The sequence below is a fragment of the Anthonomus grandis genome, chromosome 19 (genome assembly GCF_022605725.1).
Source record: "Anthonomus grandis grandis chromosome 19, icAntGran1.3, whole genome shotgun sequence".
Classification (NCBI taxonomy): domain Eukaryota; kingdom Metazoa; phylum Arthropoda; class Insecta; order Coleoptera; family Curculionidae; genus Anthonomus; species Anthonomus grandis.
In genome coordinates, this window is record NC_065564.1 from 8,049,307 (window position 1) to 8,063,780 (window position 14,474).

Sequence of the window (14,474 nt, forward strand, 5' to 3'; positions counted from 1 at the left end):
GAGATAGGAACAGGCTTCAGCTTGACTGCGAGGAATAATATTTCAATTTTTTTTAAGCAGTAGAGTGCATTTAACCACCTTATGAAGAGGAAAAGAGTGACAGCCTGCTACTTGAATTATTCGAGTGCATTTAACCACTTTACAGAGACCAAGGGAGCATTGTATATTTATTCCAGGCAGTCGAGTGCATTTAGCCATTTGACAGAGATGAGAGATAGGAACAGGCTTCAGCTTGACTGCGAGGAATAATATTTCAATTTTTTTTGAAGCAGTAGAGTGCATTTAACCACCTTATGAAGAGGAAAAAAGTGACAGCCTGCTACTTGAATTATTCGAGTGCATTTAACCACTTCACAGAGACCAAGGGAGCATTTTTCTATTTATTCCAGACAGTCGAGTGCATTTAGCCATTTGACAGAGATGAGAGATAAGAACAGGCTTCAGCTTGACTGCGAGGAATAATATTTCAATTTTTTTTGAAGCAGTAGAGTGCATTTAACCACCTTATGAAGTGGAAAAGAGTGACAGCCTGCTACTTAAATTATTCGACTGCATTTAACCACTTTACAGAGACCAAGGGAGCATTTTCTATTTATTTCAGGCATTCGAGTGTATTTAGCCATCTGACAAAGATGAGAGATAGGAACAGGCTTCAGCTGGACTGCAAGGAATAATATTTCAATTTTTTTTAAAGCAGTCGAGTGCATTTAACCACCTTATGAAGAGGAAAAGAGTGACAGCCTGCTACTTGAATTATTCGAGAGCATTTTTTATTTATTTCAGGCAGTAGAGTGCATTTAGCCATCTGATAAAGATGAAAGATATGGTCAGGCGTCAACCCGACTGCGTTGAAGAATATTTAATTTTTTTTTTAAAGCAGCAGAGTGCATTTAAACATTTCATCAAAGTAAAACGAGTGACAGGCTGCATCTTGAATTAAACGAATGCCTATAGCCATCTGACAGAGATAAAAGATAGAAACTTAATGAACAGGTTAGTATTTGATTGAAAGGTGACAGCAGGATGACTTTGAGTTAGTAAAAGCCTGGGAAATTTTATTCAAATTCTGACGATTTGATTACAAGAGTGCAAAGGTCCTTAATGTCGTAGAACTGGTAAATACTTTGACGTCGAGCAGTGTTGTAAGTGGCATTTGACAAGTGACAGTTGACTTGACAAGTGACAGTTGACAGTTGGATCTTTTTAGTGATTCCAGGATTATTCATAGAGGGCACTGAGGACTATATGACCGTTCTACGCTAAAAAATAGAGAACCTCGCCAATTTCACATTTGAGACGCCACTGATTTCTCACTCTGGTCTCACCTAATTTAAAGAAAAATCTTAAGTTACCGAAATTAATTTAAAAATACCCTGGAAAGCCGGAAAAGCGATTATGGAGGAGACATCCGTTCCTAAGAGAAAAATCGACGTTTCCTATTTTCGGCGTCAAAACAAACAACAAAAAAGGCGACGTCGCCCAGACGTCGTCGTCGCGTGACTCACGTGGTGACGCCTCTCGAAGAATAATTATTCGGGGTAAACTTTTCTCATTATTTATCTCGAGACCGGACGGATTTGAAGAAATTCAGGTAGAAAAATGTTTGTTCGGGTAAACTTAGGGTGTAGGGTCTTCACATGTCAAACCTTAAGGGTATTTCCTTATTCCTAATTTAATTTTTTCCAAAGTCAATGAACCACAACTTCTTGAAGATGGGACAGTTTATTTATATGTATATTTAGCAAGTAGTAGTTTTTTTTTAATTCCCCCAAGCAACACACGATGGATAAACGTTTAAGTATGGTACATTGTATACAATTTAAAGACGTTTATTGGAATGAGATTTTTTTTTTTAAAAACATTAAAATTCCCTTGCAATTATAACACGAAATGACCCTATTACGGTCTCCATTCAGCTGCCTAAAAATAGTCACTCTTTCACTCTCTGTATGGTTAAACGCACTCAATTGTCTGAAAAAATAAGATGAAATACTCTTCCAGGCAGTTGGATCTTTCATCTTTGTCATATGGTTAAATACACCTAACTGCCTAAAAAAAATAATTAATTTTTTTTTCCAGGCAGTCGTGTCCAATACTGTCATCATCTTTCATTTTTGTCAGATGGCTAAATGCACTTGACTGCCTGAAATAAATGAAAAATTGCTCTCTATGAGGTGGCCAAATGCACTCGATTAATTCAAGTTGCAGCCTGTCACTCAATTTTCTTTCATTAGGTGGTCAAATGCACCCAATTGCTTTGAAGAAAAATGAAATATTATTCCTCGCAGTCAAGTTAAAGCTTGTTTCTATCTTTCATCTTTGTCAAATGGCTAAATGCACTCTACTGTGTGGAATAAATAGAAAATGCTCCCATGCTCTCTGTGAGGTGGTTAAATGCACTCGAATAATTCAAATTGCAGCCTGTCATTCGTTTTCCCTTCATGAGATGGTTTAATGCACTGGACTGCTTAAAAAAAAATTGAAACAATATTCCTCGCAGTCAAGCTGAAGCTTGTTCCTATCTCTCATCTTTGTCAGATGGCTGAATGTACGCTACTGCCTGGAATAAATAGAAAATGCTCCCTTGCTCTCTGTGAGGTGGTTAAATGCACTCGATTAATTCAAGTTGCCTGCCTGTCATTCGTTTTCCCTTCATGAGATGGTTAAATGCACTCGACTGCTTTGACAAAAATTGAAATATTCTTCCACGCAGTCGGGTTGAAGCCTGTTGCCATCTTTCATCTTTGTCAGATGGCTAAATGCACTCTACTACCTGAAATAAATAGAAAATGCTCCCTTGGTCTTTATGAGGTGGTTAAATGCACTCGAGTAATTCAAATTGCAGCCTGTCATTCGTTTTCCCTTCATGAGATGGTTAAGTGCACTCGACTGCTTTGAAAAAATTGAAATATTATTCCTCGCAGTCAAGGTGAAGCCTCTGCCTATCTTTCATCTTTGTCAAGTAAGTAAATGTACTCTACTGCCTGAAATGAATAGAAAATGCTCCCTTGGTCTCTATGAGGTGGTTAAATGCACACGATTAATTCAAATTGCAGCCTGTCATTCGTTTTCCCTTCATGAGATGGTTAAATGCACTCGACTGCTTTGACAAAAATTGAAATATTCTTCCACGCAGTCGGGTTGAAGCCTGTTGCCATCTTTCATCTTTGTCAGATGGCTAAATGCACTCGATTGCCTGGAATAAAAAGAAAATGCTCCCTTGCTCTCTGTGAAGTGGTTACATGCACTCGATTAATTCAAATTGCAGCCTGTCACTCGCTTTTTAATCATGAGATGGTTAAGTGCACTAGACTGCTTTAAAAAAATTGAAATATTATTCTTCGCAGTCAATTTGAAGCCTTTTACTATCTCTCATCTTTGTCAAATGGCTAAATGCACTTTACTGCCTGAAATAAATAGAAAATGCTCCCTTGGTCTCTATGAGGTGGTTAAATGCACTCGAGTAATTCAAATTGCAGCCTGTCATTCGTTTTCCCTTCATGAGATGGTTAAATGCACTAGACTGTTAAAAAAAAAATTGAAATTTTATTCCTCGCAGTCAAGTTGAAGCCTGTTCCTATCTCTCATCTTTGTCAGATGGCTAAATGCACTCGATTGCCTGGAATAAAAAGAAAATGCTCCCTTGGTCTCTATGAGGTGGCAAAATGCACTCGAATAATTCATGTAGCAGGCTGTCACTCTTTTCCTCTTTATAAGGTGGTTAAATGCACTCGACTGCTTTAAAAAAAATTGAAACAATATTCCTCGCAGTCAAGCTGAAGATTGTTCCTATCTCTCATCTTTGTCAGATGGCTGAATGCACGCTACTGCCTGGAATAAATAGAAAATGCTCCCTTGGTCTCTATGAGGTGGTTAAATGCACTCGATTAATTCAAATTACAGCCTGTCATTCGTTTTCCCTTCATGAAATGGTTAAATGCACTCGACTGCTTAAAAAAAATTGAAATAATATTCCTCGCAGTCAAGTTGAAGGCTTTTCCTATCTCTCATCTTTGTCAGATGGCTGAATGCACGCTACTGCCTGGAATAAATAGAAAATGCTCTCTTGCTCTCTATGAGGTGGCAAAATGCACTCGATTAACTCAAATTGCTGCCTGTCATTATTCTTTCCTTCATGAGATGGTTAAATGCACTCAACTGACAGTAGGGCTGTACCCTGTTCCTATCTGTCATCTTTGTCTGGAAAACTATGACGTCATGTTTTCTCACTTTAACTCAATGTTTTCTTATACAGGCCGAGTGACCCTAGGAAGCGGTCCAGGGGTGGATATCCCGGTCCAGGGCACGGGGGTCCAGGCCCTCCATTGTCACATAGAAAACAGCGAGGGCGTGGTCACGATTTACCCTTTGTGCGAGAACTTGTCCATAGATGGCGTGAGGGTCGTGGGACCCACCAGACTCTCACAGGGTAAGTTATGTAATTATTGTAATTAATTAATTAAATGTAATTATTAGTAATTTATGTAATTACCCTATTGGAGAGTGTTTACCCTATTTTTTCCCTTATAAATTGATAGTCCATAAACTTGAGATAAAAGAACTATTATCCGAGAGGCTGACGTGGGTTAAATAAAATAAAACTGCTATATGTAACTGACGTGTAGAGCAAAAAAAGATAGACACTGCAAAAATTATGGAAAGTGTATACATAAGCTGACGTAGATACAATAAAATACTTATACATGTATAAAGGATTATATAGTGAATGACAGAAATAGTATTCGGTCCTTAAAGTGAGACAAACTTCAACAGATGTAGTGAAAATAAAATTGAAGAGAGATGCCAGAGACCGTGGGGCAAAAACACTATTAGTGAAAGAGACACAGTTGACGTAGAAAAAAAGAACTATAGACAATATACAAACAAGAAAGAAAACTATTAGGTTAGGGCATTTGACTGACGTGAATAAAGACAAAAATTATAAAAGATATATTGAATGACGTAGAGTCAATAAAATATGTATACATGTAATTGACATAGAGTTCCTTGTAAAAGCAGCAAAATATAATGAACTGACGTAGAGCAAAAACATCTTATCGTAAACTGATCAATTTCAATGAAATGTCATTGTAAAAAAAGGATAAGATAGTAAAATGACGTAGAGAAAAAAAAGTTATACAGCAAGTAAACTTATGGGCTAGCAAGTTGTGCTGACGTAAAGAAAGTCAAAAATATGGCATGAAAATACATTAGCTGACGTAGCAAGTAAGAAGTAAAAAACAACGTGTCCATGCTATAAATTGGCAAAAAATATGGATGACGTGGAGAAAACTCTAAATAATCTTTTGCATTAAAGTGAGACAAACCCTAGCTGACGTAGATTAAATAACTTTAATGAAACATCATTGTAAAAAAAACAACGAAGAGCGAATTGACCGAATTGACGTACAGCAAAAAAAGAGATGTTGCGGGTCAGCAAGTTTGGCAGACGTGAAGAAAAATAAAAAATGTGTATACGTTTGAGTGAGAAAGATGTACTTGGTACATCAGCTGACGTAGATTAAATTGAAACAAAAAAGTATTAAACAGTTACTCATAATCTGAACAATTTCAATGAAATGTCATTAAAAAAAAAACAAAGAAGAGTGAATTGACGTAGAGAAAAATAAAGAAATATGTAGCAAGGAACTTATGGCTTAACATACGTTAGAAACATTAGCTGACGTAGAGTTAATTAATAAAGAAGCAAAAGCAAAAAACAACGTGTCTACGATATGAATTGGCAAATTTGGATGACGTAGAGAAAAATCAAAATAATGCTCGTGTCTTAAAGTGAGACAAACGCCAGTTGACGTAGATTAAATACAATTAAATAACTTTAATGAAACATCATTGTAAAAAAACAACGAAGAGCGAATTGATCGAATTGACGTACAGCAAAAAAAGAGACGTTGATAAAGGAACCTATGAGTCAGCAACTTTGGCTGACGTGAAGAAAAATAAAAGTAATAAAAGATGTGTATACGTTTGAGTGAGAAGGATGTGAATTACATCAGCTGACGTAGATTAAATTAAAAAAAAATTATTTATATCTTGCTTAATTTCAATGAAATGTCTCTTTGTTGCTTTTTTACCCTGAAAAACAAAAAAAAGGTGAATTGACGTAGAGCAAAAAAAAGGAAATATGTATCAAGAACCCGTGTAGCAATGTTGCAATAGTAAATGTAGCAAGTTTGGCTGACGTAAAGAGAGACAAAAATATTGAAAGATATGTACACGTTTGAATGAGAAAGATATGAAAAACATCAGCTGACGTAGAGTTAATTAATAAAGAAGCAAAAGCAAAAAACAACGTGTTCATGCTATGAATTGGCAAAAATATGGATGACGTAAAGGAAAATAAAAATATTAGAACATGGATATAGTTTGAATGAGAAGGATATGAGAAACATCAGCTGACGTAGATTAAATAAAATACAACAACGTGTAATTGATGTGTATAGTTGCCGTGACAATTTAGAAGAAAGCAACAAACTAGAGCGAACTGACGTACAGCAAAAATAGGCACTGCAAAAGTTATGACGTAGATTAAAATAAATAAATTCTGTATAGTACTGATCTCATAAACCGAGCAGTTTTAATGAAATGTTATTGTTAAAAAAGGAAGAAAAAATGAAATGACGTGGAACAAAAAAGAGATTATACATCAAGAAAACTGATGCGTTAGTTTGGCTGACGTGAATAAAGAAAAAAATAATAAAAGATGAGTAGATACAAGGAAATGAATAACCATCAGCTGACGTAGATTCAATAAAATACGTATAAATTTAACTGACGTAGAGAAGAAAAAAAACATCCTGTCCAGTGTAAACAAACCAAATTGGATTTGGATGACGTGAAGAAAAAGCTACTGGATAGCACGTTTCTATAACCCAACTAATGTACAAAAAAGTGAAGGAGACTCACTTGACGTAGAGCAAATAACTGACAGACAAGAGGAGCATTCGATTAGCGCGTTCGGCTGACGTGAATAAAGATAAAAATAATAAAAGATGCGTACGATACCATGAAATGAAAAATCATTAGCTGACGTAGATTCCATAAGCTACATATATACATATGTAATTGACGTAGGGCAAAAACAACCTGTTCACTGCAAACAATTATTTAGATCCTGTGGAAAAAGACCAAGATATAGTACTCGTGCGTTAAAGTGAGACAAACGTCAACTGACGTAGGGATACCAAAATGAAAGAGAGGCACAGGAAGACGGGGAGCAAAAATCTATTGAACAGCATGTTTCTGTAACCCAACTAATGTACAAAAAAACTGAAGGAGACTCAGCTGACGTAGAGCAAATAACTGACAGACAAGACAGAAAATTAGGTTAGCGCGTTTGGCTGACGTGAATAAAGATAAAAATAATAAAAGATGCGTACGATACCATGAAATGAAAAATCATTAGCTGACGAAGATTCCATAAGCTACATATACATATGTAATTGACGTAGGGCAAAAACAACCTGTTCACTGCAAACAATTTAGATCCTGTGGAAAAAGAGCAAGATATAGTACTCGTGCGTTGAAGTGAGACAAACATCAACTGACGTAGGGATACTAAAATGAAAGAGAGGTACAGGAAGACGGGGAGCAAAAATCTATTAAACAGCATGTTTCTGTAACCCAACTAATGTACAAAAAAACTGAAGGAGACTCAGCTGACGTAGAGCAAATAACTGACAGACAAGACAGAAAATTAGGTTAGCGCGTTTGGCTGACGTGAATAAAGATAAAAATAATAAAAGATGCGTACGATACCATGAAATGAAAATCATTAGCTGACGTAGATTCCATAAGCTACATATTTACATATGTAATTGACGTAGAGCAAAAACAACCTGTTAACTGCAAACAATTTAGATCCTGTGGAAAAAGACCAATATATAGTACTCGTGCGTTAAAGTGAGACAAACATCAACTGACGTAGGGATACTAAAATGAAAGAGAGGCACAGGAAGACGGGGAGCAAAAATCTATTGAACAGCATGTTTCTGTAACCCAACTAATGTACAAAAAAAACTGAAGGAGACTCAGCTCACGTAGAGCAAATAACTGACAGACAAGACAGAAAATTAGATTAGCGCGTTTGGCTGACGTGAATAAAGATAAAAATAATAAAAGATGCGTACGATACCATGAAATGAAAAATCATTAGCTGACGTAGATTCCATAAGCTACATATTTACATATGTAAATGACGTAGAGCAAAAACAACCTGTTCACTGCAAACAATTATTTAGATCCTGTGGAAAAAGACCAAGATATAGTACTCGTGCGCTAAAGTGAGACAAACATCAACTGACGTAGGGATACCAAAATGAAAGAGAGGCACAGGAAGACGGGGAGCAAAAATCTATTGAACAGCATGTTTCTGTAACCCAACTAATGTACAAAAAAAACTGAAGGAGACTCAGCTGACGTAGAGCAAATAACTGACAGACAAGACAGAAAATTAGATTAGCGCGTTTGGCTGACGTGAATAAAGATAAAAATAATAAAAGATGCGTACGATACCATGAAATGAAAAATCATTAGCTGACGTAGATTCCATAAGCTACATATACATATGTAATTGACGTAGGGCAAAAACAACCTGTTCACTGCAAACAATTTAGATCCTGTGGAAAAAGACCAAGATATAGTACTCGTGCGTTAAAGTGAGACAAACGTCAACTGACGTAGGGATACTAAAATGAAAGAGGGGCACAGGAAGACGGGGAGCAAAAATCTGTGGAACAGCATGTTTCTGTAACCCAACTAATGTACAAAAAAACTAAAGGAGACTCAGCTGACGTAGAGCAAATAACTGACAGACAAGACAGAAAATTAGATTAGCGCGTTTGGCTGACGTGAATAAAGATAAAAATAATAAAAGATGAGTATATACAATGGAATGAAAACTAATGAAAGGAACTTATGGGTTAGCAAGTTTGACTGACGTGAAGAAAGACAAAAAATATTGAAAGATATGTACACGAATGAGAAAGATCGAAATAATACTCGTGTCTTAAAGTAAGATAAATGCCAGTTGACGTAGATTAAATAAAATGAGTTTAATAAAATGTCATTGTAAAAAAACAAAGAACATCAAGGAAACTTTGGGTCAGCAAGTTTGACTGACGTGAAGACAGTTAAAAATAATGAAAAATTCGTATAAGTTTGAATGAGAAAGACGTGAATTAGCTGACGTAGAGGAGTTCATAGACATCTTTTGACGTAAAGCAAATAAAGAAGAGTGAATTGACGTGCAGCAAAAAAAAAGATATTCAGCAAGAAACTTATGGGTTTGGTTGACGTGATGAAAAACCAAAATAATGAAAGATGTGAACAAAATTAGCTGACGTAGAGTTCATAAATGTCCATGCCATGAATCGGATGACGTAGAGAAGACCGAAATATTGCTCGTGCATTAAAGCGAGACAAATGCCAGCTGACATACAAATATTTAAAAATGGCCTAAGAATACGTGGAGCAAAAAAAATATCCTGCAAATAAAACTATTGTTATTAAATGAAGATATGTATACCTTTGAATGAAAGGGATATGACATACATCAGCTGACGTAGATTAAAATAAAAAAAAAAGTATAGTTATTTATAATCTGACCAATGTGAATGGAATGTTAAGGGAAAAAAAGGAAAGGAAAATGAGATGACGTACAGAAAAAAATGTTATACAGCAAGAAAAGTATTAGGTTAATGTCACTGTAAAAAAAAAACAAAGAAGACAGTAAATTGACGTACAGCAAAAAAGATGTTTATCAAGGAGCCACCTATGGGTCAGCAGATATTTAGCAAGTTTGGCTGACGTGAAGAAAGACAAAAAATATTGAAAGACATGTACAAGTTTGAATGAGAAAGATCGAAATAATACTCGTGTCTTAAAGTAAGACAAACGCCAGTTGACGTAGATTAAATAAAATTAAATAAACTTTAATAAAATGTCACTGTAAGAAACAAAGAACAACAAGGAAACTTTGGGTCAGCAAGATTGGCTGACGTGAAGACAGTTAAAAATAATGAAAAATGTGTCTACGTTTGAATGAGAAAGATGCGAAAATTATGAGCTGACGTAGAGTACATAAACATCATTTGATGTAGAGCAAAAATGACGTCTTCATGATATGAATGACGTAGAGAAATACCGAATTAATGCTGGTGTCTTAAAGTAAGACAAACGCCACAACAGCTGACGTAGATTATATAAAATCAACTAAATTTCAATGAAATGTCATTAAAAAAAAACAGATAGAGTGAATTGACGTAGAACAAAAAAAAATACAGCAGGGAACTTATGAGTCAGCAAACTTGGCTGACGTAAAGAAAGCCAAAAATAATCAAAGATGTATAGGTTTGAATGAGAAAGACGCGAATTAGCTGACATAGAGTTCATAGATGTCCATGCCACGAATCGGATGACGTAGAGAAGACCGAAATATTGCTCGTGCATTAAAGCGAGACAAACGCCTGCTGACGTAGACACACTGACAACATCAGACCCATTCTATTAATTTTTTTCCAGGTGTAATGCTAACAATCGGCCGCTCGAACTACCTGAGGTTCAACCATCCCGCCGAGGCCAAATTAATGAAATCGGTTCTACCAAACCCCAGAATCTCAATGGCCCCGATGCACTTCGAACCTGCGGACTACCAACCGCCGAACCACAAATTCATCAAAAAACCCCCGGTGGTTCCCAAGAAGAGCTCGAGGGACTCTTTATCAGACAGCGGAAGTAAGTGGCGACCTCACCGACTTGTCACAACTGTCAAACGTTCGTCTCATTGTCTTACAGGCGACGAGCCTCCCTCGAGCATAATGACCAAGGTGTCGAAGTTCGAGTACCTCGCTGCGCAGAATCTGAAGAAGTCCTACTCGCCGAAGGTGTTCACTTCAAACGTGCCGACTGTTAATGTGCCGGTCAAGGATGTGCTCGGCAAAGACATCGACAGTCTCAGTTTGAGGAAGAGTTTGCCCCAGAGTCCTGTCAATTACGTCGAGCTGAATACCGGCGAGAAACATCACAATAAAAGTCCTGGTAAGTCAATTTTTAGGTTATTTTGGAGGTTATGTACTTTCCCTGCCCCCTGGTAAGATGGCGCCTATCCTCCATTTTGAATTTTAAGGTTAAAAGTTAGGTTATGTGTCTTAAGTCACGCCCTAATTAAGCATGACTGGCTCCAAGTTTCAAGAAGACATCCATCCGCCATTTTGAATTTAAGAATTGTCATTTTTATGTCAAAGGTGACTTCTAACTGTCATTTTTACGTCAGAACAATATTGAGTAAAAGTTTAGACGAAAAGTGCTCGTTGCTGATTGAATTGAAGGTACTGTCAAGTATCGATGTTCTTTTCTATTTATCTATTTACTTTCAAGATGGCGGCCAGACGCCATTTTGATAATGACAGTTCCGCACTTCAAATTTGCTATTATTGGAAGTCGAAATTGGACTTGAACTTGGCGACGCCATCTTGGAAGTCGTAACTTAGCTACGTTACATTTTGACGCAGAAATGATCACTTAATCTTTTCAGGTGACGTCTATCCGCCATATTGAAATTTGAAACTGTCATTTTTACGTCAAAACGGTTTATCTGGTCTAAACCACGCCCTAATTTGCAACTTAAATCAATAAAATCGTCAGTGACTTCAATTTATTTGGATTTTTGTAAAGCCTTTGACAATATCAAGATTTTTCCACCCAAACCACTTCAATAACTCCAATATGTTGTATTAAATTTCAAATTTCAAGATGGCGCTCATTCGCCATTTTGAAAGTCCAAAGACAGTTCAGTGAAATTTCAAAATGGCAGCCAGTCTCATGACAATCTAAAAAATCAATGTGAAAATGACAGTCTTGACTTCCAAAATGTCAAGACTGTCATTACTACCAGCAGTGTTAAAGTGTAGAACTGTCATTATCAAGATAGCGTCTATCCACCATTTTTAAATTTTATGCTGTAATTTTTACGTATGAATATTTAATTTAAAAAAACAAAATGTTCCCTAAATTTTCAAAATGGCGAACGGGTGCCATCTTGGAAAAAAAAAATAAATATAAAATGAGCATCTTGCAAGACCCACTTTTTGTCTAATCTTCTTATCAAGATGGCGTCTGTTCGCCATTTTGAATTTTGGCACTGTCGTTAATATTTACCACGCCCTAAATCTATCTATGTTCTGACGTATAAATGAGAGTTTCAATATTCAAGATGGCGCCCACCCGCCATTTTGAAATGCGGTACTGTCATTTTTACGTCAAAACTTAATTTATCTGGTTCAAGTTATACTTTAATTTGGAACTAGTATCAAAAAAATTGTTACATCACTTCGATTTTTGTGAAGCCAACATTTTTTTCAGTCAACTGAGAAATTAGCCAATAATTCGAAAACGGTTGCATTTACGATATAAAGTGTAAGGATATTTTTGGTGAAGAAACTCAAGAGCTTTCACATGAAACCAAAATGAATAAAATCGTTGCATTAGTTTTCGAGATATTGAGATTTTTGTAAAGCCGTCGACAGTATCAAGATTTTTTTGAGTCCGTGGAAAAACTACTCAATAACTCCAAAACGGTTGTATTTGCGAGGAAATTTATTAGGAACTTTTTGATAAAGAATCTCATCAGCTTTCATACGAAACCAAAATCAATAAAATCGTTACATTAGTTTTCGAGATATTGAGATTTTTTTGTAAAGCCTTTGACAGTATCAAGATTTTTTGAGTTCTTGGAGAAACTGCTCAATAACTTCAAAAGGGTTGTATTTACAAGAAAACTTGTAAGGACCTTTTTGGTAAGGAAACTCATCGGCTTTCATATGAGACTAAAATCAATAAAATCGGTACATTGATTTTCAATTTATTTGGATTTTTGTAAAGCCTTTGACACTATCAATATGTTTTTTAATGCATTGGAGAACTAGTCAATAACTGCAAAAGACAGTTGTATTTGTCATTTTTATGTCAAAAACTGGGCATTATTCTAACGTGAAAATTCCAACTTCCAAGATGGCGTCTAATAACAATGTTAAGGTATGGAACAGTCTTCATAAATCCGCCATTTTGAAATTTTGAACTGTCATTCTTATGTATGAATGTTTGACATGCCGTACTTTTTAAAAATATAATATGATCCTTAAGCTTTCAAAATGGCGGACGGGCGCCATATTAAAAAATACAAATAAATAAAAAAAGGACATCGATATTGACAGCTCCCTTAAAACGAGAGCATCGCGCAAGACTCACTTTTTGTCTAAACTTCTTATCAAGATGGCGTCTGTCCGCCATTTTGAATTCTAGAACTGTCGTCTGTACGCCATTTTGAATTTTAGAAATGTTATCTGCACGCCTTATGTCTTGATATATAAATGAGTTCTAAGATTTAAGATGGCGCTCACCCGCCATTTTCACATGTCAAACTGTCATTTTTACGTCAAGATTTAATTAATCTGAATTAACCCACGCCCTTATGTAATGAAATGAAATTAATTGCAACTAAAATTGGTACATTAATTTGTAATATATTTGGATTCTTTTAGAGCCTCTGACAGTATCAAGATTTTTCAATCGATTGAGAAATTAGTCAATAACTCCAAAACGGTTGAATTTACAAGATAATGTATAGGGACCTTTTTGGTACAGAAATTCATGAGCTTTTATAGGAAACTAAAATCAATAAAATCGTTACATTAGTTTTCGAGATATTGAGATTTTTGTAAAGCCTTTGACAGTATCAAGATTTTTTGAGTTCGTGGAAAAACTACTCAATAACTCCAAAACGGTTGTATTTGCGAGGAAACTTATTAGGAACTTTTTGTTGAAGAAGCTCATCGGCTTTCATACGAAACCAAAATCAATAAAATCGTTACATTTGTTTTCGAGATATTGAGATTTTTGTAAAGCCTTTGACAGTATTAAGATTTTTTGAGTTTGTGGAGAAACTGCTCAATAACTTCAAAAGGGTTGCATTTACAAGAAAACTTGTAAGGACCTTTTTGGTAAGGAAACTCATCAGCTTTCATATGAAACTAAAATCAATAAAATCTTTACGTTAGTTTTCGAGATATTGAGATTTTTGTAAAGCCTTTGACAGTATCAAGATTTTTTGAGTCCGTGGAAAAACTACTCAATAACTCCAAAACTGTTGTATTTGCGAGGAAACTTATTAGGAACTTTTTGTTGAAGAAGCTCATCGGCTCTCATATGAAACCAAAATCAATAAAATCGTTACATTAGTTTTCGAGATATTGAGATTTTTGTAAAGCCTTTGACAGTATTAAGATTTTTTGAGTTCGTGGAGAAACTGCTCAATAACTTCAAAAGGGTTGTATTTACAAGAAAACTTGTAAGGACCTTTTTGGTAAGGAAACTCATCGGCTTTCATATGAGACTAAAATCAATAAAATCGGTACATTGATTTTCAATTTATTTGGATTTTTGTAAAGCCTTTGACA

The 14,474-nt window shown here is 35.6% G+C and overlaps 3 protein-coding genes across 11 annotated transcripts in view; 2 read left to right on the plus strand and 1 right to left on the minus strand.

Annotated features, from left to right (window-relative positions):
- LOC126747559 (sex peptide receptor) overlaps positions 1-14,474 on the minus strand; it is a 489,101-nt gene that overhangs the window by 354,339 nt on the left and 120,288 nt on the right. The gene's annotated exons all lie outside the window — the stretch shown is intronic.
- The window catches only part of LOC126747561 (uncharacterized), a 127,259-nt gene that overhangs the window by 94,909 nt on the left and 17,876 nt on the right, over positions 1-14,474 (plus strand). The window lies entirely within an intron of this gene.
- LOC126747555 (pleckstrin homology-like domain family B member 1) overlaps positions 1-14,474 on the plus strand; it is a 170,412-nt gene that overhangs the window by 75,101 nt on the left and 80,837 nt on the right. For all 3 annotated transcript variants that reach the window (XM_050456278.1, XM_050456277.1, XM_050456279.1), the window contains 3 exons: positions 4,256-4,429; positions 10,543-10,755; positions 10,816-11,058. In XM_050456278.1, coding sequence (XP_050312235.1) covers positions 4,256-4,429; positions 10,543-10,755; positions 10,816-11,058 — 630 coding nt within the window. The remainder of the gene's footprint in view (positions 1-4,255; positions 4,430-10,542; positions 10,756-10,815; positions 11,059-14,474) is intronic.